Here is a 27896-nt window from a genome sequence, read left to right on the forward strand (position 1 = left end):
GTTTTCTGTTTACCACACTGTTGCTGCTACTTACAGTGCTGCTGTGTCTCCGTCCGCCCCCTCGTTCCTCCTCTGTGAATTTGTCATATGGGCAGATGCACACCCACATCCCTATTCAGAGTAAGAGATTTTGAAAAGAGGTACCCCCCCTGCTCTATAATTTAGAAAGCAGAGGGATGGAAGGAGAGCAAGAGGTACGAGGATAGGGAGGGAGCGGTGAGGGGGCTAAAGGGGAGCTGTGGGTGAAGGCAGGAGGGGGAGAGGGGTGGTTTCCATAGAAACTGTTTGGCTCACTTCATATTTCAAACGGTCATGTGGATCATGGATGAGGGAATACTGAATTAAACTAGAAAATGTCTCTTGGGGTCTCCTTTTATTGAGCATAATGAGACTGTGTCAATCATCATTAGGCAGCAGAATGGCTGTGAAAGAAAGTTATGCCAAAATTGTTGAAGTGGTTTTGAGGTCTGCTACTGCACTTGCCTGTTTTTTCAGACACTAGATACTATTTTCTGATGTTTAGCAATGAAACAAATTCACGTGTTAGTTTCAAAGCCAACACTCTCCTTACAAACCTAGTGCTGATTAACAAAAAGGTGAATTTTATTAACTTTAAAATAAGCAGAGGTAGAAAGTACATTACATCCAGTACAGTCTTGATGCATGATTTTCCATTTCGGGAGGCTTTAATTCCACATGTATACATATACAGCTATGATTTATTTTGGTAGTTATCAAAAAAAAAGTAAAAACAAAAGTCACATGAAAAGCATTAAGTACAGACTTAGTTAAATGACCCAACATTATAATGAAATAGAATTAAAGGCAACTTGCATAACATTACAACATTAAAACACTGCTCACACATTAACACACCAATCATTTGACACACAAACTAAAAAAAAAATTGTTTTACTTTTGAGTAAGTACACTTTAATGATTGTACTTTTTAACCTTTAATTGCTCACTTTTGCACTGTTGTGCAATTAACCATTACTGGACAGGACCCTGTTTTTTACACCAAGCAGAATTGCAAAAATATCACTAATGATTCACCTAAACACCTGTAGCATTACACATTTCTTAACTTCAAATGTTACTTTCCACTTTAAAGAAGTGGATGTGAATGAATGTGAATGGAAAACTTAAAGTCTTTAGGTTTATTTATACTTGATCATCCCATCAATCATCACAGGTACTGTAGCACATGGGTTTAATTGTCGATGGACCCTTACCCATAATGCTCCTCACTTCATTATGAGTGGGTGCCTTTGTTGCTCCCCCTCTCCCCTCATTTCCAGTCATCTCTCTGCTGTCAGTAGGAGGCATAAAATAAAACCCATAGTCTTCAGGCTCAGTCATTGTCTGTCATAAAGTTGAATGAACTGACACATCACAGCTGAAACCGGGAGTTTGGCTGAGAGATATTTCAACTGTACTTGTGATGTTAAACTAAGCAGCACAATCCAAGTCTCTTTTATTTGCTGATATGCTCAGTGTGTCCCAAACGTATTTTCACAGATTTTGTTTAAAAAAAATAACGTCCCCAAAATCCCTAAAAGTTGTTCATCACCCAGAAGTTCTGTTTGGTCCCAGCTCACATTGGCTGACACCATGCAGTCAAAAGTTAGCCAAATAATAATCATCCCATTGCAACATCATGGTCCGTTAAGTTAAAGAGCCAATCAACACAGAATTTCACAGGGCAGAAAAACTGCTGCTGCGCTGCCTGAAATCCTCAAATCATTATTTTTCTTCCTTGAGTAACTCTGTCTCAGTGTGGCATTTAGCATGTGTTAATTGAGCTGCCAGGTTATGGAGTTTTCAATGTGCTGAACAGCTATCATGCATTGGCAGTCAGCTCTCTGCCTCACCACTGAAAAGATGCTGAAAACCATCCATGGCACAGCTGTGAGGGAGTAAATGTAAAGGGATTATGTTTACAGGCCAATCTAGAGTAACAGCCCTGTATTACTGTAATCATCGTGGTGATGCACAGTGTTGGACTATGATGGCAACTCAACCACTTTATTTCCAAGCCCCCACATTATCTACGTCTCCCACCTGTTACAGTATCATCTCTGTTGTTCCTCGAAGAGACTTAGCCTAGAAATCATGACTCAAACGAGTTCTCGCTCGCTTACATGGGCACATCAGGCATTATTCAACACCTACACATGCTTAGAGTGCACAGAAAAAGAGTGGCAGCCCCCCAGCAGTCTCCTCTCTGATAGTCTCTTTGCCTTTTTCTCAATCCTCTCCTCTCCTCTCTTCTCCTCTCCTCTCCTCTCCTCTCCTCTCCACCATCCATTCCTCCCTCTCTCCCTCCCCCCCACCTCCCTTCCAAACCCATACTCTGCAGAGGGGGGAGATTGACACAGCATTTTCTGCCCAGGGTGTATGAGTGCGCACAGGAGAGAGCGCACAGACAGGATTATAGTCGGTGAAGGAGGCAGCGGAGGACAATAACGGATTAAAAGCGAGAAACAACAGGGATGAAAGAATGAATATGAGATGAGGAAGAAACTAAAAGAAGGAACTAAAAGAGAGAAAGAATAAAAGAAGGGATCACAGACCACATAAATCTACAGTAAGGATGTGGGACCTTTGCCCTGGACCGTGAAAGTGGGACTTTGAGAAGTGAAGTGGTCAAACACAAGGAATTCAAACTACAACCAAGAGACAGAAGACAACAGCTACTAACTTGCAGGGTGAGTATCATTTATGCTCAATTATAAATGGCATTTCAGCATGAGGCGATAACGCAATAATAACTTGATGGATTAAGGTTTTTAATTTGTTTGATAAATTAATTTCCCGACTTTGTGCTCCAGATGACAGATATTTAGAGTAGTTCTAGTTTTACCCTCAGACAGTACGCTCACAGCAAAATAAGCACTGCGTCAGAGAGACTAAAGCTAGGGAAAAATGGAAACTGTTGTGTCGTGTATGATCAAGTGAACAGTCACACTTCTCTGTCATACACTGTAAATCTCTGTGGCACTGGAGCAGCTCAAAGACATCACCTGGGAACATGTGAAGGTAGAGCAGGTAAGCGATATAATATACGTTAGAGTGATGTGTCATTGTGCACCTGTTGATCGTCTTCAAACAAATGTTATATAATATATCTGGATAAAAATACCTCCTTTGTTTGCAGCTTTTGGACTTTTTTGTGGGTTAATTTAGTTTTTGTGCATCATGTAATCAAATCAGAAAAAAGCTCTGCTTCTGAAGCATTGATCTGGCTATATAGGGATCTTTGTAGTTTGAATGAAGAACTAATTCATCGTTGAGAGGAACATCGATGTGTCTGTGCCACTCTGAATAAATCTCTTTAAATCAGACAGCTTTTATGGCCTTATCAAGGACCACTCGGGAAAAACAGAATGCAAAAGCAAATCAAAACAGAAATATCAATTTATGTCAAATTTGAATGTTAATGCCTACATTTATTCTAAATATAATTGTCAAAAGCACATTCATGTGTTTATGGAGTCTTTTATTAATTTCTTTACTTGTATTTTAATTTGGCAGTTTAGGTACTCCATACTTAAGCTAAATAAATACTTCTACTACAGTTGCAAGTGTATAATTGACATTTCTTATTATTAACGACGATGCATCACATGAACTTGCAAATGTAATATGTTTTGCAGAGATTACAATATGGAAAAGACAATATAAAAAAAAAATCTGACTTGAAGCCAACACGGAGGTTGTCTGGGATGTGATGGTAGCGTGGGAATAATTCTTCACACCGGCTGACTGCTTCTCTGTGGGTTGGCTCGTGACAGGCAGAGGTGAAACCAGGGTAGGTATTGATTAGTGTTCACATAGTACAAGGAAGTTTTACAAAGGAAAAACAGAAGGAAGGGAAGAGAACCTGCTCAGTGGAATGACTGACTCAAAACAGTCACCTACGGTCCCACTTTTGCAACACAAAAACCTGTGGCATGAATCACTTCGGTGAGACAGTCTCAGCAGGTCCTCGGGGTAAATTACATCACAAATGTTTAATAGACTACATTTATGTAACAAGGTCAGTCTGTGCTTTTCATGATATTAGTTTTAAACAATCATCTTAGCAATCAGACTCACTGTTATCATTTTGGCAGAAACACAAATTTAAGAGACATAATTTGCCTTTGAATGAGTCTGATAATTTCCTCTTTTCAATGACCAGCATATAATGAAATATGACTCAGTCCACTTTGTATAATTGCCTCACCAGATGCCATGTCTGTACAGCCATATCTGGGCATAAAGCTCTGGTACTCGCACTGGATATATAATTTCTTTTTGTGGCAGATGTAATGGTGTGTCTCATCATGGGTGATTACCAAAGGCTTTCAGGGAAGTGGACACTCTTGCATCTTAATCCCTCTCCCATGAACCGACCTGCTTATCACTGCCTTACTCTCCGTGCCTCTTTTGGGATTAACAGTCAGGTAATCTCCAGGAAAACGTTCATTACAGAACAACTCTGACTTTCTTTCTTACTTCAGTGTGAGAGATCAAGCCTTGGTTATATTTTGTTCAGTAGCGTACTACTTACATTATCCCAAATGATTCAAACCCAGAAAAATACATAATTTTATTCAAGGTAATGATGCGTTTCATTTGGTCGCCTGTTGCTATAACTTCTGTCTGTGTTTGACTGTGTATATGACTCAACGTTATGCGAATCAACCATTAAAACATTACCTCGTCCATGAACATTTCAGCCTGAGTCACATAGATAGATTTTCATCAGCATTGGTTGTTTAACAATGAAGACAACAACTTCCATGATCCCATGCTGCTTGACAACATCTTCAAACTACGTCTTTGTTTTGACTGTCTGGGAGACCAAAATTACATACTGTGTGTATAATATGTGATTTATGAAATTAGGGAGGAGGTAGCAATTCAGAGTTACAGAAAAAGGCTTCCACAACACTGCAAAATCATATTGATAAACATATTAATGTACATAAGATTGGTAGGGAATGTGCAAAATATGGTACATGACTCTCAAATTCAAGGACCCAACACAGCATAGTTTGAGACATGGATCAAGGTTTTACAATTTAAAAGAATATATCAAATTCAATATCTAATCTTGCACAAATTCAAACACCTTCAATGACCCATGTCTTTTTGTCTATATTCTTGATTTTTCCCCTCAAATTCACAGACTTTTAAGGGTTTCAAGGACCCATGGGAACCCTGCACAATTATTTTGATATCAATTACTGTGACACTATTTCTTTAATCAATAGAAATATTAAGTCCATGAAATGACAAACTGACAAACAATCCAAAATGAAGAGAGTTTTAATTTACCTTGACAATATTTTGAAATCTCAAAATTGTTGTTGATTCATTTGTCAACGGATGAGTTGACCGATCATTTCAATGCAATATCAGTAGAGACATGATGACCTTAATCCGTGAACATTTGCAACAAGTTCTCTCTACATCCAAATTAACACTGAATTAAACATAATTAAACAAAATATAGCTGCGTAAAAATCTGTGATTTCTTAAACATTATAATTATTGTAAATCCTTTGGTCTAAGTGGAGTGTCCTCAGGGCAAATCATTAGGAAAATAAGTGGGATGAAGTGAAAGATAAAAGCTTTTTGAAAATGCTTTTTGACCCTGGTTTTTGACCACAGATTTCCCTCCCTCACTCAAAAGAGTCTCCACTAAGAGTCACCTTTTACACCTTACTTAGAATCTACTTAAAATCAAATATAGATGTTACATTGCTGCCCTCATGCCCATTACTCCCTCCCTCTGTGACTCATGTTATGAGAGCACTTAATACCGTATACTAGCCCCCCTACACCACCATGTCTGTGGTGACTCTCTCCACTTCTGTCCGTCCCCCAAATGCCACAGGAGATGTGTTCCTATGGAAACTGGCTTCAGTAAAAGTCCCCAGTTTTACCTGGTGACCACTGACTGGTTTTGTATTGTGCGTGTCTCATCTCTGCTGTAACACATCCGTACCTGCACCTATCTCCTCACATTATAGGTTATAGGGAGATGCCATTGATGATGAATTGCTGGCTGGTTGCATCTTCCATTTATAGACACGGCTCGGATGTGGAAGAACTTCATTTCACAGCTGTGTTATTAGTTAGCAGCCAAGGACACCTGTATGAAGACAGACAAAACATACAAAATATAATCCTTATGTACACCAATGCAGCCAGATATGCCTGTGTGAGTGTCATCACAGAGACACAATATGTAGATACTCATCTGATGTGCAGTTGTTTTAAATTGAGTGTAATCATTTCCTTAAAATGACACTGACATGCAATGTGAAACCAAGTCATTTTGGTTCTTGACACTTTCTGCAACTGATGAACTGACGTGTTGAAATATTTTAAAGCAGTTGGTAAACGTAAAACGTTTTGAAGAACGGAAAAAGTGCACCTTATATTAAACCATGTTTAAAGCCAAGGTTGTCCCTGGGAGCTGGTGATTCATCACAAACCCTGCTGCAAACACAAATGACGACACAAGTCTAATACAGAAATCCTCCCCATTGATTATACTATACAGAAATGTAGAAAACACAAACAGCTACAACTACAGACTTCAGCTTGAATTTACTATCCGCTCCGCATCACAAGTATTATGATGGAAAGATTATGAAGCAGGATTTTCTCAGTATTTCTGGACAGTTTTCTGTGTAATCTAAAAAAAAAAACCTTAAGCGGTGCTGATGGCATTTAAGACTCAAGATTGTCCTGGAGAAAAGCTGTTGAGTTTACTTTGTCACGGAAAAACGGTTTGCACTGTATCACAATGAGGAAGTTGTAGTTTTACAGGGATCAAATGATATCTGAACACATTTTGTTAAGGCCTGTCAAGGTGCCAAATATGTAATTTTTAGCCTAAGCCTAAGTAATTTTTCTAGCCTAAATTTCAAAATAAAAGAACCTGACTTTTCTTATTGAATGAAAGTAAGACAGAGGTAGACATATCTGTCCATCTGTGACTAAAAGCTCCATCAAACCTTTTTGACAGTCAACCATTAGGTAAAATCTGGGAATGTTTATGTATTTATAGAGTTTTGATGGCTGTGGTTGTGATTGCAACTATTACTTCACTATTAATTCAGGATTACAATTGAACTCAACATGCAGTCAAGAAAATGTTCCTTGAAAAGCAAAGACATTTACATGATTAAAATTGATCACGTGTATTGATTGAACTTGCACGTTGACCCACTTTCCACCAACATGGTACCGGTTGCCAATCCACTTGGTGCACCTATGGTAATTTGAAACCATTTGGAGCATTCTGACCAAAATGAAATTGGTTTGGAAACCCGAAAAGTAGATTTCCCTTGACCAAGAGTGTGAAGCAAAGAGGGCAGTCATATTCTACAGATCTATGTGCATTGTGCAACACGCTCTTGTTGTTGACACCACCTAATGGTTCTGCTCAAAACTGGTGGAAACGCACTCTAGTTGGCTAGATGACACAAAAGTTCCAAGAATCATGAACGGACCAATTTGCCTCACAAGATGTTGTGAGGTGTAGAGACAGAGACAAAGCTGTCAACAATAGCATTTCAATTAAACTTGTCATAGTAGAGTGTATTGCCAAGCATTGTAAGTTTGAGTACTGGAGAAGTGGGCAGTTGGGTGCACGTCATTATCCTTAATCTTTTGGTTTAAGCATAATAGACGGGCTGATTGAGAACATGTTTTGTAAACCGTGTAACCAAAGTAAACACTTTGCATACCTGTAATTACACCACTTACAGCTACATCCAATATTGCAACTCTATTGTCAAGAGAGTTGTCTCAGACAGGGTCACTGTTCGTCAAGACATTTTTCAAAATCAAATTAGCATTAAGTCTAAATCCATGTCTAATCCACAAAACCCAGACTATAAACATAGGCCCACAGTACATTGTTTAGATATATGAACAGATGAAATGTGATGAAACGATGTTAGATTAGATTTAAAAAAATCATTGAATCTTTCATCAGATCTGACTCACGGTCAACAACTCTTATCTGATTTCGATGATCTCACTGATATGGGCTTATACTGTAACTCTCCGTTTCTCCTGCAGTGGTCTTCTCAGTGGCCCAAGTACCACCTCCATGCTTAAGACCTGATCTCTGGGAGCAGGACAGAGTCTGTCCTCCCACCCAGGACCCACACCAGTGTCCAATGGTGCCATGGGAACAAGTAGGTCCAACAGGTGAGGGGTTTAATCTGATAGCAACCGCCTGTCTAAGACTACACTAAGACACACACGATTTATTGGCAGAAAATGAATATATATATATAATTATGTTGTCATTAGTGCATAATCAACTGAAAATAAGAAATGTTGTGGTTTCATTACCTTAGAATGAGCAACTACTCAAATAGATGCCCCTAAATCCTACACACTGGACCTTTATTTCCTCATATTATTTAGTGGCCCTTTTGAGTTTTATAAGGGTTTCAGTCTACTCTTGAATATACATTCCTGTGTTGTTATTCCTTTGCCACCTAGATCATTTTGTATCAGTGAACTTCTATTCTACTATAATCCATTTAATTTGCAGCCTTTCTATGAGTCTCAAAACAAGTTATCCTTTTGTAGGTTGTCTTGTCCGGAAGTATTACCACAGGCTTACTGGCTGTACGAATGGGCTTGTTAATTTGGTGAACTAGTCGGAGTGAGTCAGGCCCAGCTCAGGGATATTTACAGCAAGCAGATCTTTACAAAGGCCAAGGCCGTCCTACACTGTCCTGACCAGCACACAGAGCTGTTCCTTTCAGGCAGCAGCAGCAGCAGATTGCCTGTTATAAGAACAAGAAGACTAAGGTTGTCTTGTTAATGGCAGTTCATATGTGCATCACATCACACAGTCACATTGCCAAAATATTTGAATTATATACCAGCTCAATTCTGAAATTGCCTTTTGTTGGTTTTGTTTGGGTCTTATAGTTGTCGGTATGGGTTTCCTTTTGTCTTACAGTGTAGTTTTCAACTCTGAAACTTGGCAAAAATGTTGGTACACAGCTTGCCAACTTTGACATCATATACGCAGAATATGGCCGTAACTGTTTGGTTGATGGTTAGAAACATTATTGATTCACATGATGCATATCAATACTCACATGCAATTTGTAATATCCTTTAAGGTTGTAACCATTTCTGTCCATGCAGTTACCTTGATCAGCTGTGGTGTTTTGGTGTTAATCCTGATATAATAAATCAATGCAATATTTTAGTGGTTTTAGGGAATGTACTGGTGCATCAACAAGTCTGGGACAAAATCTCTCTGTGATATAAATCTTCAATCATCAAGCAGCTAACAACATGTTCAGAGCAATAAAATACAACAAATCTTCTTTGTAGCATCCAAGTTATTAGCACATTATGCCTTTAAAGGTCATTACCACACAAGAACAACTTCCCAAATCAGGAAATGAAACCATTCGAGGAGCATGTGAAAGCACGGGACAAAACTTTATAGGTAGTGGCTATAGTAAAACAAAAACTCCCTCCAAAAATTGAACGACAGATTGATTTGTTGTTAAAAGGAGCAGAAATCCATCCTCAAAACAGCTTTCCTCTCTGTTATCAGTGGTTAATGAATGCTTCCCAGAGAGTGTGAACATTCATTTACATATAATCAGTAACATATACATTGGCCCATCTGAAAATGGGTTGTCTGACTGACACTGACTCAGATATAATCCTATAATCTGTGATGACAGCAATCCTTCTCACGTAGATAAACTGAACTCACCTTCCCAGCAGGTAATCCTCCATGTAAAGGAGAGAGACAGGTTAGGTTGATTGAGACACTCAAGAGTGTGGCTAATTTATGTAGTTTCCCCTTAAAACTGGTGTTTTCTGGCTGTTTCTGATTTGATACTGCTCGCATCCCTTGTGTTCCTCATGAGTCAGGTATTAACTTCCTATCACCCTACGAGAGGGTGCATAGCGTCTGGATATAGCTAGAAAGTACACAATGATCAATAAGATTACTTATAAGCTGTCCTCCTGCTCTTTGTTCCTCTTACCTCATTGTGCCAACTACAATCTGAATGATTCAAACACCTATCTGTTAAACATTTAATTTATTCTTCAATATTCAGTGTTTTCTCAAAGTAATGGTAGGATTGAAGCCTTTGTAGCATTTGCACCAAAACATTTCAGTGAAACACCTTGGAGGTTTGGGACAGATTTGAAATTGGTTTGCATAAACATACTGATCATAAATAAATTATAAAATTACACATGTAAATAAACATTCCTGATTATTTTATTGCCAGTCTGTGCTTGTTCTGAAGTTGTGATCAGTGTGGATCCTTCTCATTTTTACCCTTTCCCAGAAGTTTTAAATCTCTGTAATCTAAATGAGTCAATCTAATGTCACCAAATTTTTAAAACACATTTTTGAAGCCTAATCTTCCCCTCTGTGTTGGCCTGACAGGTACAGCATTGTGTCAGACATTATACCAGAGGAGGAACGCCAGAAGATCTCTAGCTTAAGACTACAAAACGGCCACAGCTCCCCCAACTTCCAGCCAGACTCAGCCTCCAAGACAGACGCAGAAGATAGAAGGGGGAGGTCGGGAGCCTCTGCTGCCGTGCCCAGCACAAGGGTACAAGGAGGGATGAACAACTACAACGGCAAGATTCTGACAAGGGGCTCCAACCAAGTGAGGAGCCGGTTTGTAAAGAAAAATGGACAATGTAATGTTATATTCACTAACATGGAGGAAAAGAGGCAGCGCTACCTGGCTGACATCTTCACCACCTGCGTGGACATCCGCTGGAGATACCTGCTGCTTATATTCTGCACCAGCTTCATGGTCTCGTGGCTTTTCTTTGGTATTATCTTTTACAGTGTCTCCCTGGCACATGGGGACTTTGAGGAGCAACCTATGATGAAAAGTGAGGTGCTGGCGATGGCAGGACTGCATGGACCCACCTCTGGACACACAGCTGGAGGGCAGGCACAAAGGATGCCCTGCATACTTCATGTCCGGGGCTTTGTTGGGGCGCTCCTGTTCTCCATGGAAACCCAGACCACCATTGGCTATGGCTGGCGTTGTGTTACCGAGGAATGCCCTGTCGCTGTGCTAACTGTGGTTGTCCAGTCCATTGTGGGCTGCATCATTGACTCTTTCATGATTGGCACCATTATGGCCAAGATGGCACGTCCAAAGAAGAGGAACCAGACCCTTATGTTCTCCAAAAATGCAGTCATCGCAATGCGCGATGGCAAGCTATGCCTCATGTGGAGGGTGGGCAACCTGCGGAGGAGCCACATCGTGGAGGCTCATGTCCGTGCCCAGCTCATACGTTCATATGTCACTTCTGAGGGTGAGTTTATCCCCTTAGAGCAGATGGACCTCAATGTGGGCTATGATGAGGGCACAGACAGGCTGTTTCTAGTATCCCCACTGGTAATAATTCATGAGATAGATAAGGACAGCCCCTTGTACACTTTAAGCCGAGCTGATCTGGAGACGGATGACTTTGAGATCGTTGTGATCTTGGAGGGGATGGTGGAGGCCACAGCCATGACTACACAGTTCCGTAGCTCTTACCTTGCCAGCGAAGTCTTCTGGGGTCACAGGTTCGAGCCTGTGATCTATGAGGACCGGAACTGCTACAAAGTAGACTATGGTCGTTTTCACAAGACGTACGAGGTGCCGTCAACGCCCCACCTCAGCGCCAAAGAGCTCGACGAGGCCGCAAGCCGGGCCTCTACTGCTTCCCCCGTTTCTGCATGTAGAACCACAGAGGACTTGATTCCCAGATCGCTGAGCGCCTTTTGTTATGAGAACGAGGTAGCATTGAGCTGTGGGGAGGAAGAGGATGACATCTTTGACTCTTCTCAGATTGTAGTTAAGGAGAGGGCAGAGGAGAGGAGGACTTCAGTTTCTGTAGACTTTCAAAATATGTTCCAAGACACTGCAACAATGACATCAGGCAGTCACAACGTCATGTGTGTTCTGGACATGGACAATAACCAGATGGAGTTTGACATCCTACAGACTGCCATCCCTCTTGATCCGGTGACCTATAAGAGCGAGCAAGAGATCTAACGTGGCAGGCAGAGTGGATTCTCAGGCTTTTGACAGCATGTACAAAAATGTAAACCCCCTTTGCCTTGCCCGTATTGTTTATTTATATTTGTTTGTTTTTTCTTCTCATGGAGATGAAAATAAAGGAAAAGAAGAACTTGTTTTCCTAAATAACTTTTGGCACATGCAACTGCATTCCTTGAAGAGCCATAATGATAAACCAGACTGATTCTGCAGCAGGACAAAGAATCTCTGAAAAAGTGCTGGTGGGCTTTTGGCACCCTTATATTACGATTTCACAAACAAAGGAAAGCACGATAGCAGAAAAAAAAATCTGGAAACTTGAGTCATGTATAAGACTGTATGTACATTTTGCATAGACAAAAATGTACTTTATTTACTGTAAGAATTTCATTTTTTTCTGTGAATGTAAACAAGAGATTTTATGAAAGCAATAGCAGTTTTGATGTTACTCTCTTCCTTTTTGAAGAGGACTGAGGTCACGACTTATCCAGTCAGTTTTTAAGAGGTACTGTTTTATCAAAGCGTGGTGGATTGATGCTTGATAATCTCCATGTTGTTCATGGATTTCAATGGTCATCATGCCTGCAATAGTTCCCCTCAAAGTCTGGTATTTGCACTTATATGAGACTGCTTATTTTCTTCAGTCATTTCCTGTAACACATGAACAAACCTCGCTTTATTTAGCCGTTTTAGTGTACATTAGTGAGAATCTACTGTTGCTGATTTTGCTTTAGTAAAAGACCATTCCAAGTGCAATCACTAAGTGTAGCAGAAGGAGTGTTTATTTTTATGAATTTGATGAAGATTCCTGAAGACAAAAACTTTTGACAGCCGTCTTAATCTATTGCTATTTAGGAAGACATCACTTCATTTTAAATCTTATGTTGCGCTCTAAACAAAGTTGAGTTTCAAGAGAATATATTGAAAACAAGAGTGAATTTTTAGTTTAGTATTTAAAAATACCTTTAGTAGATTATAGATACTTTAAAGAGCCTAACTTTTATTTGTTAATTATTGATATCAATATTAAGCAAGGTAGGTATTTTGTTCACTTTATGGATCACTTCAAAACGTTTTTCTTGGTTTGTTTCTTGCGGAGGCTGCAGCCAGTGATAACAGAAACAATACTGAGAAGTGGCTTTATTTCATGTTTGTGCTGTTGTTCGCCAAAGGTCTGGGGTTGGAGAGTAAAGTTCGGAGCACCTCTTATTTATGATTTGGAAACTGGGGTGCATGCAGCCTAAGTGTACTCATTGTCTTTGACAGTAGAAAGGTGTGAAGCCACCATGAAGCACAACAAGAAACAAAGGGATGGAGGCTGAGGAGCGTCTGGAAATGTGCAATAAGTCACTGGATTGGGACAGTGAGAATAAAGTCAAGTGTAACTGTATGTCTGGTAAAATATATGACATGAAAGGGACAGGGAGAGCAAAACAGCAGGTTCAGCTTACTGGGGGATGCAGGTGGTATATGATACAATTTGAAAAAAATAGTAATCATAGAGAAAAAATTTATCTAACTAGTCTGAAATACTTGAAATTAATTTTAATGACTGTATTATTTGGTACATGTTTGAATACCATTTAGCAACAGCAACATTAAGGATGTGTTTTTCCTTGTCCCCTGTGGGTAGGGTCATGCAGCAGTAAACCTGCTACACCTGATGATACTGCAATTCTCATTCTTGAAAGACTTTTATTGTTTGTTTTTTGTTTTTATTTGTTTTTTTGTTTCTGCTGGGCATATTGCTAATAAGCAGGCGTTTTGTATCAATATGGGGAGAGAGACTGACTGTAGAGATCACGTGCATCTGAGCAACAAGCATTCAACAGTATTAGATTTCAAAATTTAAGTTGTCAAGATTTTCATTGCAAAACTTAAATATCCCAGAACATAATAAGCATATATAACAATTTCATTGACAAACGTACACTGCCAGCCAAAAGAAAGAGCAATGTGTTCATAAATGCATGATGAATACCTGTATATGAAACTTGTAAGTAAGATAACTCATAATTAGGCCTCTATAACAGACTGTACTGTACTGTATTAATGTGTATTACTTATATGTTAATGATTTACATTTGATGGCTAGGTATTAAACAGCACAGCAGGACTACCAGAACTGCCATTCAGAGTCCAGTTTCCAGATGTTTAACTGTTCAAAGATACCATAGTTTAATTTTCTTTTACTGAATGTGTTGATTGCTCCAAGTGCTTAAATGTTTATTTTTTTAAGCTCCAGAGAACTCGGTATCACATCAGTATTTTTTAAAATTGTTTGCATGCTCTTAACCCTGTTATTGTGCATACTGGCAAATGTTTCACTAGGTTTAAAAGAACTGAGCCATTGTAATGTCATTAGTTCCAACTGTGCTGTTCCTCCTATGTGCATTTTATGCCATGAAAAAGGATCTATTGGTGGGCTCTCAGACCCTAACTGGAGCCTCTAAATAGTGCTTTATTAGATGCAGGTGTTAACACATGTAGACAGTGTCAGTATTTCAAGTAACACATATGCAATGCAATATGTTTTTCCTGGTGACTAGTCATTCCAATGAAATAAAAGTCATTAAACCGTTGGAGGTCCAGTAAAGTCTTTCTTAATTTTATTATTTCATTTCAGGTTATTCATCATGAAAGTACTTTTAAATTGCGTAAGATCAGTCCAAAAATGTAGGAAAATACAATGTACAAAAGGTTTTGACTGGCAGTGTATAACAGTCTTTCTGTAATGGTGGTTTTGATTGTATAACTATCTTATAATTAGATTATGAAAAGTGAAGGGGAACCAATGTGAGTACAAGAAACCAACCGCTGTAAATGCCATCATGTTTAAAAAAATGAAATGCTTTGTAAAATCTAATGATTTTCTAACCCCTGCTTCAAGCCATATGCACTCAGCAAACTGTTGAACTAACTGAAATGAGCTGAAAAAACAAAAAAATATCTCAGTACAAAGCACTTTATTCTTCCTTGTACCTTTTGATGTTGCAAATAAATATTTATATATTTGAAATGGTTTCTCCTTTTTGAAACTTAATATGCTGGTCCGCAGACTGAACCTTTCTATATGAGTGTTGAAGCTCCAGAGCCACTAGATGCCTCTGCAGCCATTTCTATCAAAGAGGGTTGTAGCAGAAAACACTCCCTGTGTTCCCTCTAGTGGTGTACTGTGGAAGAAGCAGAGAAGTTTCAGTCTGGATCAAAGTACAGTAAAAATTCAAGGAATGTTTTGAGAAAAAATAACATCTCATAGAGCAAAAGTCAAATTTCCTCCTTTAGTTGTAAGTTGGTGGGACAGCTAAACAATTTGTGCATTTCCTGGAAAGGTTGGCAGCATGAGGAGGACAGGCTGACATATTACACATTATAGTGGGTGCCAGAGCCCACGTGCACATCACATGTTTCAAAGCTTTCAGTGCCACAAATCTGAATGTCTGATGAATCTTCAAAGGACTCTAAAGTGTGCAGTGATTCACAGTCAAACGTCTCCTCTGGTTTGTCGCTGAGCTGGATCATCTGTACAAGACAGAGGAGGAATATATTGTGAATGGAAGCGCTTGAGATGTTCATAAAACTATACAGAATGTCAAACTAGGCTGATGATTACCTTCGTGTTAACTGAGCATCACTCTGACAGGGACTTTCAAAACTCTATCTTTCAGTCTTTCATGCTGTTTTAATGAGATGTTTGCCAAAACACCACACCTGGTGCCAATTAGCCAATCAAATAATCATTTATATATCCAAACTAAATCGATGGAGCACTTAAAGCTGATTATCTGCAGCACATCCACAGTTACAGTTACTGTAGAAATGGTGCAGCTCTCCAAGATCAGACTTTACACCTTTACTTTTTTCTAAACCCAGTTCTTTAACATGTGCTTGCAAGCAAGTAACAAACAATCTGTTCTGGCTCGAATATAGTCGGGGGAGTTTAATTACCTTTAAATCCATACAGATTAATTTTTTCATACTAATGAGGAATAAATATGTTTTTTTCCCCCCATGGGATGTTTCATGAATTTATGATGAACTGGGCACTTATGCCTGCAAGATGAATGCAGCCAACTCTTCATGCTGTGGAGGCCAGTGCCCCCTGCTGGACAATCATCAGACATTTGTTCTGAATAGCTCTAACACATATAAACAGTAGATGCCAAGTTGACCAATAAAGTGAGTAATCAGGACATCATTTCTTGACATTCTGGGAGCTATGGAAGAGTCACCTCTTGATCTGCTGATGAAGAGGCTGATGAGACTTACTGACTTATGTCTACCAGATGCTGAGGAATACCAACAATCTAAATAAATAGTTTTTGCAGAAAAGTTAACACAACACAAGTAAGCGAAAGAATGTGGATATAATTTGGCTTTAACAATATATTTGCACAATTAAGTTATCAGTTTTTGCAATACTTTTAGCAGAAGAGGATGAATTTGAGAGAGAGGAGACGTGTGGATAGTGTTATCTAAATGACAATTTTGTGAATAGTGATCCATCCAGTTAGCTTGCAAGCAAAAATGTTATGCATCAAAAAGTGCATAAAGTAAGGATATATTAATGTTCCCATCAGTTGTTGATGGGAAACTTATTATTGTAACACTGTACCAATAATAACACTTAACTTCAGCCAGGGCATGCATAGAAAGCTAATGTTAGCATGAATCATTAGTCATTTTGCACTGAGATACACTTACAGACGTTATTGTAAAAAATGAAGAGTTCATCCCATGTGTTTGTACATTGTTAAATATTTCAAAATATTTGCAATGTGTTATAAAATTTACATTTTTTCTTGGGTGGAAACCCCAAAATGGGCTCCCGCTCAGTCCAATGAGAACTGCTCAACGTTAACTTCATGGCTACGGCCTTGAGTTGTTTAGCTACAGGTTGCACTTCTGAGGAATTTGACAGGGGGTTCAGTGAGGCTTAAGCTCCTCGCAGACAGGTCCAGGCTCATTGCAGGGTTGTCACACCATCAGCCTCTGTGTAACATGCTTTGGACAGCATGCAGCTTCTCAGGGAAGAGATCTCTGCAGGATTTCTGACATTGGGAGGGTATCAGGTCTGCATTTTGACAGAAAGCACTCACAGCTGTTTGCTTGAGGCTGCCTTCCTTACCTCAATATGTATCTCCATTTCTCAGTCATTTCATGTTCCTATCCTATAATTAAATCATTTCTGTCCAGATTTTAATTAAGTTAAAATCATCCTGTGTCAGGCTAATAAGAGACTTCCCCTTACTGCCCTGGTTGTCCTGTCTTGATCTTTCTTTAATTATATATCCTTCATCTCTGTCAGTGTTTCGCCGTTCCCATGCACAGGCAACAGCAAAAACCACCCACCCATTGGACCTCTGAACCTCAGGAGACCTGGAGAGGCATTTCTCTCGGTGGAGGCAAAGATGAAAAGAGGGATATGAGGAGGAAGGGGCAAGCTGCTCAGTAACTGCAGGCCTCGAGGCCATGAGCTTTTCATTAGCCAGTCAGTGAGTGAGTGAATGAGTGTGATCGGTGGAATGGTAAAATGGGAGAAGCCATGCTGGGCCACATCAGCTATTAGGGTGATTTGGGGGCTCCCACTGACTCCTATTGTGCATTGTCTCCCAAGTGAGCAACCGAGGCTTAACAGTGAGCCTTTGTGTGGGACATTTAAATGCCTGTTAGCATGCTAATTATGGGATGTGTGCGTGTCCGTGTGTGCCAGTGTGCGTCCATCATATTCACGTCCTCTCCATCCTTCTATCTCTCTCCTACATGGGATTTACACCCCTCCAGCTCCCTGTCCTCTGTCACTTCTTTTTCCCCAAGGCACTAATGCAGCACTACTAATCTGTGAAATACTGCTGTGACCCCTCTCAATGCTCCTTCCTGTTGTTTTCCTTTTCCTTAGGTCTGTCTATATTTTTGTGCTCGCAGTGTCTTCTTTGGTCCCTTTTGTTTATTAATCAGCTGATTCCGATTCTGCTATGCTTGCATCAGATTCGCTTTCAATCCAGCGTTTTAACATTAAGACTCTCTCAAAGTCAGTGTGTGTCCTCACATTTAGCTGCGGAAAACCTCAATTCAGACATGTCCCTCTCATCAGTGACTAATCCTCCTGCAAACTCTTCTGCCATCTCGAGCCTGTGCTTCATTTTGTGCCTGTCTCCCTGTTGCTGGATTAGGGGTGTACGATTGCGGATTCCCAAAACATTTTTGGCCAAAGAGGGTCATCCTAGAAGGGAGAAGAATGGGGCTGGCAATAGCTTTTCATGAGTTGGACACAACAGCATGCAAACCTGCCACATATGTTAAAATTCTGTCAAGAGACGATGTGAGGTTTTTTCCACCACTGCACTGAAATGCATTGAACAACTCGGATTCCAGGATGCAATCATTTGCAAATCCTTCTCAACCCTATTATTATTTTTAGTTAATATACACTCACTCTGAATCTGATGCCTGTAACAAAAAGTTGGAACATGGGCATGTTTTCCACTGTGTTACATCACCTTTTCTTCACAACCAGAGCTTGAGCTTAACACAATATTGCCTGTATGCTTGACTCAAACTGTTACCTCATACTCATGCCTAAACCTAACCAACACAACCAATGAAGGCAACCAGTCAGAGGCAGAGTAGGATGATTGAGAAAAGCAGCGGGAAACACAATAATGCACTCCTGAGTATTTTGCTACGTTAGCTAGCTAGCAGTTTGTCTGTGTTAGCAAGCAAGGTAATGTTAGTTAAACAGCTGAACCCATAATATCACAATTTATTTCTCATGTTTTGCAGTGACGTTAGTTTTGACTTTGGACTTTGTATTGTACTCTGTCTTGCGGTGGGTGCCTGTTGTACTCACTCAGGAACGTGCATAAACATCACATCCCTTGGATTATCCCGGAAAACCGTCCTTTACATAGATATCAATCCAAAATCTATTATAGACATCTGATAGTGAAAGGTCTCTTTTTTTAAGGCTACGTTAAGACAAGTAGAATTGATTCACATTTTTAGATATGTTTAGTACCATTTAAATATGCAGCCAGAAACAGAGATTACATTTTTATTAATGACAGGTTAATGGGCAGAACATTTTTTGAATCTTTAAGTGTTGACTCTTTTTTAGTTGTGTGTGTGTGTGCGTGTGTGCGTGCGTGCGTGCGTGCGCATGTATGTGTATGTGTATTTGCCTGAAGACAGTTGAGTAGGCCGCACACACATGCAGATTCACATATCAGCATGTTGTTTGCACGTCTGCCTGTTTGTTTTAGTTAAGTGTGTGTTTGTGTGCATGTAGAGTCCCATGTTTTCATGCATGTATGTACTTCTATTTGTGTGTGTGTGTGTGTGTGTGTGTGTGTGTGTGTGCATGTGTGCGTGTCTGAGGAGTCTATGTGAGCAGCTGTGGGCCCTGTGTATGAACTCTAGCTCACATGGGCAGAGCGAGGGAGGGCCGCAGGGTAAGGAGGCGATGGGAGAGGGGACTGATGCCCGACAAACTCGCCATCTCCCTCTCCCCTTTCATCTCCCTCTCCCTGCATCAAACAACAAACTCTTTCATTCAGGCATCTTTGCGGCCAGCCACCCCCAGACCCTCGAGGCCCCCACCCGTTCACGCTGCTTAATTCAATGTTCCGAGAAAAACTCATGATTTGAAAGTGACTTTTTTTATCCTCGTCCTTTTCCATATCTCCCCCTAAGATTCATCACCCCTCTTCCTGTTCTCCCTAACTCTGTTTTTTCCTATCACATCAAAACATCTTCTGTCCTGTAAACACAAAAGTAATACCCAGGTCAGTCACATCTGGTCTACGCAGTTATGGTAAATAGAACATCCAATGGTATCGAGCAATAAAATACCATTACATGAAAATTATGTTACAATACTTTTTGTACAGTAGTTCTCTGAATGCAACGTTGGTTTGAAGGACCAGCATTCACCCATAGATACAGTCAATTATAAGGTAGTCTAGCAGAAGCTAAGGGTTTGCTCATCTATGTGTTTAACCATTAAGTGTAAAGAGTATGAATGACTCAGATCAGCTCTGAAGTTGCACAATGACATGACCTCCCTCAGTTCCTTTTGTGCAAAATTAACTCAAAAGTGAATTACCTTGGGAGCAGGATGCCAACTAGATGTGCACAACCAAACATTCTCAAAAGGGACTTTCTACTTATCAGAGAAACTTTCTTTTTTTAAAATATTAATTTTTTTGGCCTTACATGGCTTTATTTGACAGGACAGCGTGGGACTAGACAGTACATGGGATGAGAGAGAGGGCGGATGACATGCCGCAAAGGGCAACCGGATGCCCAATCAGACAAACTTAATAAAAAAATGATATAGTTATATCAGTACTATGAATTTTAAAGGGGCTGTAGGTAACATTTTGTAGCAATTTACATGAATTAATCACTTTTTTACTGGCCATAAGTGTTCTTCCTCATGTTTCTCAGTTGCCTGTGGACGATTTGTTTGTTTAATGCTGCAGGACTTGTGCACTTCTTTGTGAAGGACTCAGGTTGGATTTTCTGTGACAGTCCAAAGGATGTGACTTTATGCGCATTCTCGAATGGCCATGTCTCTAAGCCTTGCTCCACTCTGTGAACAGAGAGCAACAGTAGCTAACGTTAGTTTAGAAATGGAGTCTGCTAACATAAAATAGCTACTGGATTCGAGAACAACACGGAATTTCCACAAAGCCCATTTAATATCGTGTAGACAAAATGAATGTACACAGTCCTTACTGTAGAAACTAATTGCAAAGTCCAGTACTTTTTTCTTCTTCTTCAAAACCATCTTTAAGTACTATAGCAAGACACAAGCACAAGAGGAGCCATTATCAGGCCTTTGGCTGACACTTAACGGCAAGACCAAAACAGGGAAATGACATTTTGGAGAAACTCAAAAGACCAGGTCATTTTAGCTCATTTGCTCGCTTCTTAGGTACACCTAGCTCAAACTACTGCAGTTTAGTACAGTTGTGCAATGAACTTTGTTTTCTTGAAAGTTATAATGTCCAATTTATTTTCAATCTGTTTTAGAGCGATGCAACTTTATGGTCATTGTGTAGGTTGTTGTTTGAGGTGCTGTTGATCTGTATTGTGTAATACCAGATATGGTTATTTGTTGTACAACAATAAATCCTACATTTAAGATTTTACATAAGTATTATCATCAAAGTGTAGATAAAGTATCCCCTTTCATAATGCTTAACTACTGTATAATGTTATATTATTGGTTTATCAATACTGATGCATGATAATTTGCTTGCTGCGTTTAATTTTGGTCAATGTTAAGCCAGTTCTAACTTCAATTTTCTATATGGTCAGGTAGCTTATAGAAATACCTCAAATTTTATGAGATGATTGTTTGTTTTGTATGTAAAATCTTTATCTGTACTGACTGGGTATCAGGTATGAATGCCTTTATTGTAATGGATTACATCATATTTCATAAACTGATTATATGTTTTGTATGGAAATTCTTTTTAAAAACAGAAACAAATAGTAGAGGTAAATGTAGAATGATTCACTCTTAAATACGGTAAATAGTAATAAAAAAAGCAGAAAATGGAAATTCTCAAATAAAGTACAAATATCAAAGCAGTAGGCTACAAGTACAGTACTTGAGTAAATGTACTCGTTCCACCAATGTTTTAAAATATCTGCTATTCATATTGTTGTGCTCAGCTATCAGTAAGTCAAGCTAAATTAAATATCTAATGAGAATTTTGTTTTGTGTCCAGGGGGAAAAACAGTCTGTGAGAGAAACATTAAAATCGAACATTTTTGTCAAGGCACATCATTGCTGTGTGATGATGTCCTGAACAGCAACCAGCCAGACATGCGGTAGAGACATCCTAACAAAGGACACCCTTGTTCTCAGCTGAATTCTTGAACATCATTTTCTGCATTTTCCTGCAAATGACTCAATCTCCACGTCCCTCGCCTCTCATTCCGCCCAATTATCATTTTTCAAGCATGTCCCCTTATGTCCTACAGAGATGGGTTGTTTGGGAGTTTCCAAATCTGACCATGAAATCTGTTTATATGTGTAGGGATGTGTGCCAAAAAACACACACATAGTATACACACACGCAAACTGCATGGTAGATGAAGAGAGGTGGACGTAAAAGAATAATGTGACTGATTTTGCTCCGAGGGGGAGATGGGAGACAGTTGCGAGGGACACAAGGCAGCATTGAGGATTCTCTTTTTCTTCCTAAATCGTCCCCTTTTTTTCTTTTGCCTTTGTTGCCGTCACAGCTGCAGCAGGGCCCGGCAACCCCACAGTTTTAAAGGCCAGTCTTGGTTGCAAAAGGGTGCAATGCTGCTCAGTGCATCTGTGCGTATAAAAAAGGAATCAGTGTAGACCAGAATTGATCATAGGTCAAAGGTCATGTGAGGCTTAAGTATCACAACAGGGTATTCACACTAAGCCACTACTGTCATTTTTTACTGCATGATAGATGATAGTAAAACAAATTTCATAAACTCATAATTATTAGTAGGATACAGAAATCGAATATGTTTGTCATCATATTGTAATTAATAAAGCTAACCTCACTTACATTTAGCAAGGTTTATATATTGTATTATAATCTGGATACGATGGCACCTATTCAGTCCAAGAATTGCTCACAAGGCGCATAAACCTAGACATTTCAGGCTTCCGGGTTTACTTTTTGGTTATGTGACTCACTGAATGTGCGCAAAAGAGCTTCTCCCTGCTCGCAAGTTCCCACTCTGCCAATAAACTTTACGTTGTGATAGACAATGTTGTGATGTGACAGATTTAGAAATGACTTTTTAATGTACAAAAGCTGTACGAATATAAAACTTCTGGATCAAGCTTTCATAATAGAAGGAGTCATAATTGACCATCTTTGCAGTTAGAGTTGTTCTGTCAACAGTTTTACAGATGTCTCTCTCAGAATGGTGGTCTATGGGGAAAATGCTTTTCAGGAATTTTTCACTGCAGCACAAGAGTGGCTACTGACTAAAACTGGAAGCAAAGCTGATCAGCAGCAATATGTAGAGCTTATCATACAGCCATGTCACCAAATCACTGAGTAGTAGTGTCACTTGTTTCTGGTAGTGCCCATCTGAAAATCATGTGACAAATTTTGTTCACTGAACTTCAACTTAATGCTATGAAAATGCATGCAACATTCCACTTACGTAAATGTGAGGGGTGTAACACCATGCAAATTATATGAAAGTCAGTTACATTCAAGTTGCATCAAAGTGTTTTTTAAGACTAGAGCCATACAGCCCAGCGAGTGGCTTTGTGAGGCCACTAGGCCCAGCAGAGCATTCAGTTAAATGCTAGTGCAAAATTTAATGGCAACCAATCACTTGTTGTTGAGACATTTAGCTTAAAAACAAGTTAACATCACAGTGGCACTATGGGAAAAGTCAGGGGATTACCAATGTATTTAAGATTCATCCTCAGGGAGCCATTTGTGCCAATCTGTTTATAAACTAGAATAGCACCCGATAGAGCGCATACCTCCGTCTAGGCCCAACAGTCCCCTTTAATTCAATCAAGCCAAATCAAATATCCAACTCTGTAGCCCATGTATCACTCTGAATTTTTAAATTACTGCTTAGCCATACTTTAAGTTCACCAGATCTAGGATCCACATCAAATTGTATTCACTCATAGATACCAGACACCTAAATATGCCTGATTTCTTTCATCAAGACCCATGCATAATAACCAGGGAAATAAAAGGAAAATGTCAAAAAATGTAAAACAAAAGTTATTGGGATAGCTGCCTTGTGAGAGTGAAAACAGGAAATATGAGCCAAGCTCTCAAAAACATACCAGCAGAGATCAGCCACAGGAAACTCACCTCTCGCTCTCTCTGGCTCACCTGGGACCCTCTCCCTAATACCCCCCACCCCCTCCAACACCACCACCCTTCCCCACACACCCCTCCTCAGCCGCCCCATATATCAATTTCCTTTAGATGTTCCCCCTCACACAATTGAAGTAACTAGATTCTTTCCTTTGGCTGGCCAGTGGAGATATGAAGCACACAATGGGCTATTCATTAAGGTAGCACACACACACACACACACACACACACACACACACACACACACACACACACACACACACACACACACACACACACACACACACAGGCAAGTCTCACTCCATTCATCCAAACCCAACCAGTAGCAGCACCGTCCATCTCCTAAAGCCCACACACATATGTTTACCAACCATATGCTTCTGTGGCATTAATGCATGCACATGTTGGCAAGCAGACACACACGTACGCACACTATCTTACAAGGGCACACAGAAGCACATGCAAATACATTAACATACCCACATGTGGCACACTCATACACACACAACATCCCACCTCACTACCCAGCTGCAGAGAACCCCCGTCCAAGATCTGGCCAACCCCTCACACACACACACACACGCACATATTCACAAACGCACGCACACACACAAACACACACACACACACACTGTTTCTACCACGCCCACCCCTCCTCCCCAGCCAGTAACTCAGAGAAAGACAAGATTAACACAAAAGAGTAGGAACTTTGGTGGTATGAGCACAAAGGCAGGATTCACAGACATTTAAGAGGGGGACCTATTTAAATGTAACACAGCTGCATGAATTTATTAAGAAAGATGGACGGGGAGAAAAGATCAGGAAGGTCTTGTGGGGGGTTGAATTATTTTTATTACCCTTTTGAAGATTTCGTGACATTTTAATTGAGGATGTAACTATTCGTATGAAATCTATAAGTTATAGATGTTCGGTACTCGCCTTTCATTTGGCTTACAGTAGGCTACTTTTAAAATGAATGGGTGGTCTGATGCTAGAAAAGAACAAGGAACCTGCTTTCCTGAGCAAGACTGTGAATCCATACCAGCCCTAGTTGTGTCGGTCTCTGGCTCTGACCTCTGACCTCCCTATATGGTACGAAAATAATCAGTAATCTATCAATATCTCATTATTAGTGGCATTATTCCAGAGGAACTCAAGCCAGAGTGCCGCTTTTATTGCAAAATATAAGACAGAGTTGATTACATTTGTAATAACTTAATAACTGCAATAACAGTAGCCCACCGGATCCCCCTGCACGGCTGAGTGATCCACTTCAACGGTGGAACACTGACACACCTGCTCTGTCCTGCACAGGTGCAAGCAGGAGGAGAGAACGAGTGAAGGAAAGAGAATTAGACTAAGAATGCCGCAGAGAGGTAGAGGTAGAGTTTTTCTGTAAATATGAGAGGGCTATAAACTGATTTCAAATGATACAGTGACTCACGTTTTGTTATCATCCTACACACATACTGCATGTTGAGGTTTTCAGTTTACATCTCTGCTCAGACTTTTCACATAACCACATTAACACCAGTGTCAGGCCAGTTGAACAGATTCCTCCACCGCGTGAGTAAGCAGGAATGTGTTTTGTCTGAAACAGAAAACAGGCAAAAAAAGGCGACCCCTTTGCTTTACGGTGCTGTCGCTCAAAAAACACACATTATAAACACTTAGATTTGGAATTATTTGATTAGATTATTTACGTTTTATTTATTTTTTTGCATTTAACGAAATGCGTAACAGCCACATCACTAGATATAATAACATATATACACACGTGACAATAAGGGCTGTAATAGTTTTGATTTGGTTATGATTACATTCTGATGTTAATAAATCACAGCAAATAAAGAATGCAGCTATTTTATGTTCTTATATGGCTGAGCCTCAGTAATTCCTCTGGAATAACTTCTTACTCCTACGTATCCAATTATTTTGTTAAATTATTTCAAATTTGTACATCTATTGTATTTTAATGTGTTGACAACTTGTTTATAGAGAGTGACATCACCTGGCACTGAAGATTAGACCATCAGTTAAGTAACTGTCAGGTCTTTTGATTGGTTTACACATAAACAAACGATACAAATTAGTATACACATGAGCAACAAAAGATGTGATAGAGAGGTGCATAAAACCCTCGGGAGACCTCGATCTGGGGAGCCGTCCAATGCAAAGGCTACCTTAATCCATTAAAAAAAGAGAAAGAGACTCAGCACTGAGGTGATTCTGGCCTGGCCCCACACTGACAGGGGTGGACCCCCAGGCCTAATGGTCACAGGAGCGCGTGGCCTCTGTCAGGCTTGGGCTTTGCTAACGCTGTCGACCCAAACAGCAAGGCCTGCTGACCTTTCACTGTCAACGTCCATGTGTGCTTCACAACAAGCTACATCCTTTTCCAATGTCAATGAAAATTGTTATGAATTTTCCATATTTTTTGGTTCTTTTATGGCTTTTAAACATAAATGCAAGGTGTTTATTTAGCATCAATCACTCATAACATCACAAAGTTATTTATTATAACAATCACAGTTTATTCATGCCAACACTCTCAACGTTTTAACTATTATTATACTGGAGTGACCAACGCAGTGGCTGATTATTATTACTTAAAAATCTACTAAAAGTCTAGCATCATTTTACTTTGAATAATTTCTTTTACACTTTGTCGTGTTTAGGATTTTGAAAGTTGCTTCAATCTCGTTTTTCCTGAAAAAAAAAAAAGTGGAACAAGCCTACCGCAGTGTGATGAAACTAGAATCACACTTGTACATTTTATAATGGGTAGCGCACTTTTTACATGCTGCAAGACGAGGCTCTCACGCTGAACACATATTTACCTTCAATATTACAATTAGGCCCAATAGAAAAACAGACTAAAGGCTAAAAAACACAATTATCTTTAATCTTTTATAATATTTAATAGTTTTAAATGGGAGAGTTTTTTTTTATATCAAACACTTTAAACAGCACTGAGGTATTATAGCATTATCTTATTACATATTACAACATTACACAACTAATGTTTTGTTTTCCGAAACCTTTCTTTTATTTCTCTTAAACATAGATTCATGTTTAAAAGTTTGACTGTCAAGCATTAAGGCATCAGTTTGGATATTCGGATATTTAAGGAAATTATGAAGCAAAGAAGAAAGATAGATAAACGCTCGAAAGTTAATTCAGTGATAGTTAAATCAAAATTATTCTTTTAACCATAAAATGATTTTTTCTCAGCGCGATATCTAAATTGTAACCGGATCATTAAGTTCGACCCGTTTATAACATCAGCCAGTATATTTGTCTCAAACATCTCGTGGTTACAGAGACGTGTGTTACATGAATTGACATTTTTGGTCTCACGTAAATGTCCTCAGTGCAACTTTGTTGGGCCTGTTAATATCTCCTCGTTATTTGCGTACAAACACACACACACGCCAAAACAAACACTCACGTCAAACCGAGGCCGGGCCGCAAATCCTCCGCTCCACAGCGGGACAGAAATCCGCGGAGTGGCTCTCTGAAGGTCCCCGGTTTAAAGCTCCAGGAGCCGGACTGTCCCGCCACAGCTCCCCGGGCTGAGCCGCCGCGCTCCTGGAGTATTTTTCTCTACTATATGTCAGAGTTTGTTGAGACGCGGACAAAGAGTGGCATGAAGAAGGGAAGACACAAGCTTTTTCCTTCTTTTCTTTTCTTTTTTCATATGCACAGAACTGCTTTTTGTTCCCCATTTTTTTTTATTTAAGGGGGAAGGGGGTGCTCGTTTTGATCACATGATTACAATTCACCTGTGATAAAACAAAGGACGCAAAGAAACGAAGGGAGAGGAGGAATGAAAGGGGCAGAGAGTCAGACAGAGAGATGCACTCATGGTTAGGATTCCCTTATCACAGTCAACATTAATGGATAGTGAAAAAAAGTGGTGATTTTTGGATTGGGCGCAGTGTGTCGCATG

General features: G+C 39.7%; 1 protein-coding gene and 1 long non-coding RNA gene across 3 annotated transcripts; one reads left to right on the plus strand and one right to left on the minus strand.

Annotated features, from left to right (window-relative positions):
* The first annotated feature begins 677 nt into the window (after positions 1–677).
* Positions 678–15218, plus strand: kcnj4 (potassium inwardly rectifying channel subfamily J member 4). Of its 2 annotated transcripts, none has more exons than XM_084371941.1 (3): positions 678–3051; positions 8092–8223; positions 10460–15218. In XM_084371941.1, the coding sequence occupies exons 2-3, from the start codon at positions 8201–8203 to the stop codon at positions 12081–12083; spliced, it is 1647 nt and encodes a 548-aa protein (XP_084228067.1). In that variant the 5' UTR covers positions 678–3051; positions 8092–8200; the 3' UTR covers positions 12084–15218. The 2 variants fall into 2 exon arrangements, with proteins under 2 accessions (XP_084228067.1, XP_084228066.1); XM_084371940.1 differs by having other exon boundaries at positions 678–2711.
* Positions 5304–27710, minus strand: LOC311268353. Its single transcript, XR_014623965.1, has 2 exons — positions 27396–27710; positions 5304–6148 (listed from the first exon to the last, which is right to left on the minus strand). It is a non-coding gene; the product is annotated as an uncharacterized lncRNA (long non-coding RNA).
* Positions 27711–27896: the final 186 nt, after the last annotated feature.

This window comes from Pagrus pagrus (assembly GCF_965226575.1).
Source record: "Pagrus pagrus genome assembly, chromosome: 13".
Lineage (NCBI taxonomy): Eukaryota > Metazoa > Chordata > Actinopteri > Spariformes > Sparidae > Pagrus > Pagrus pagrus.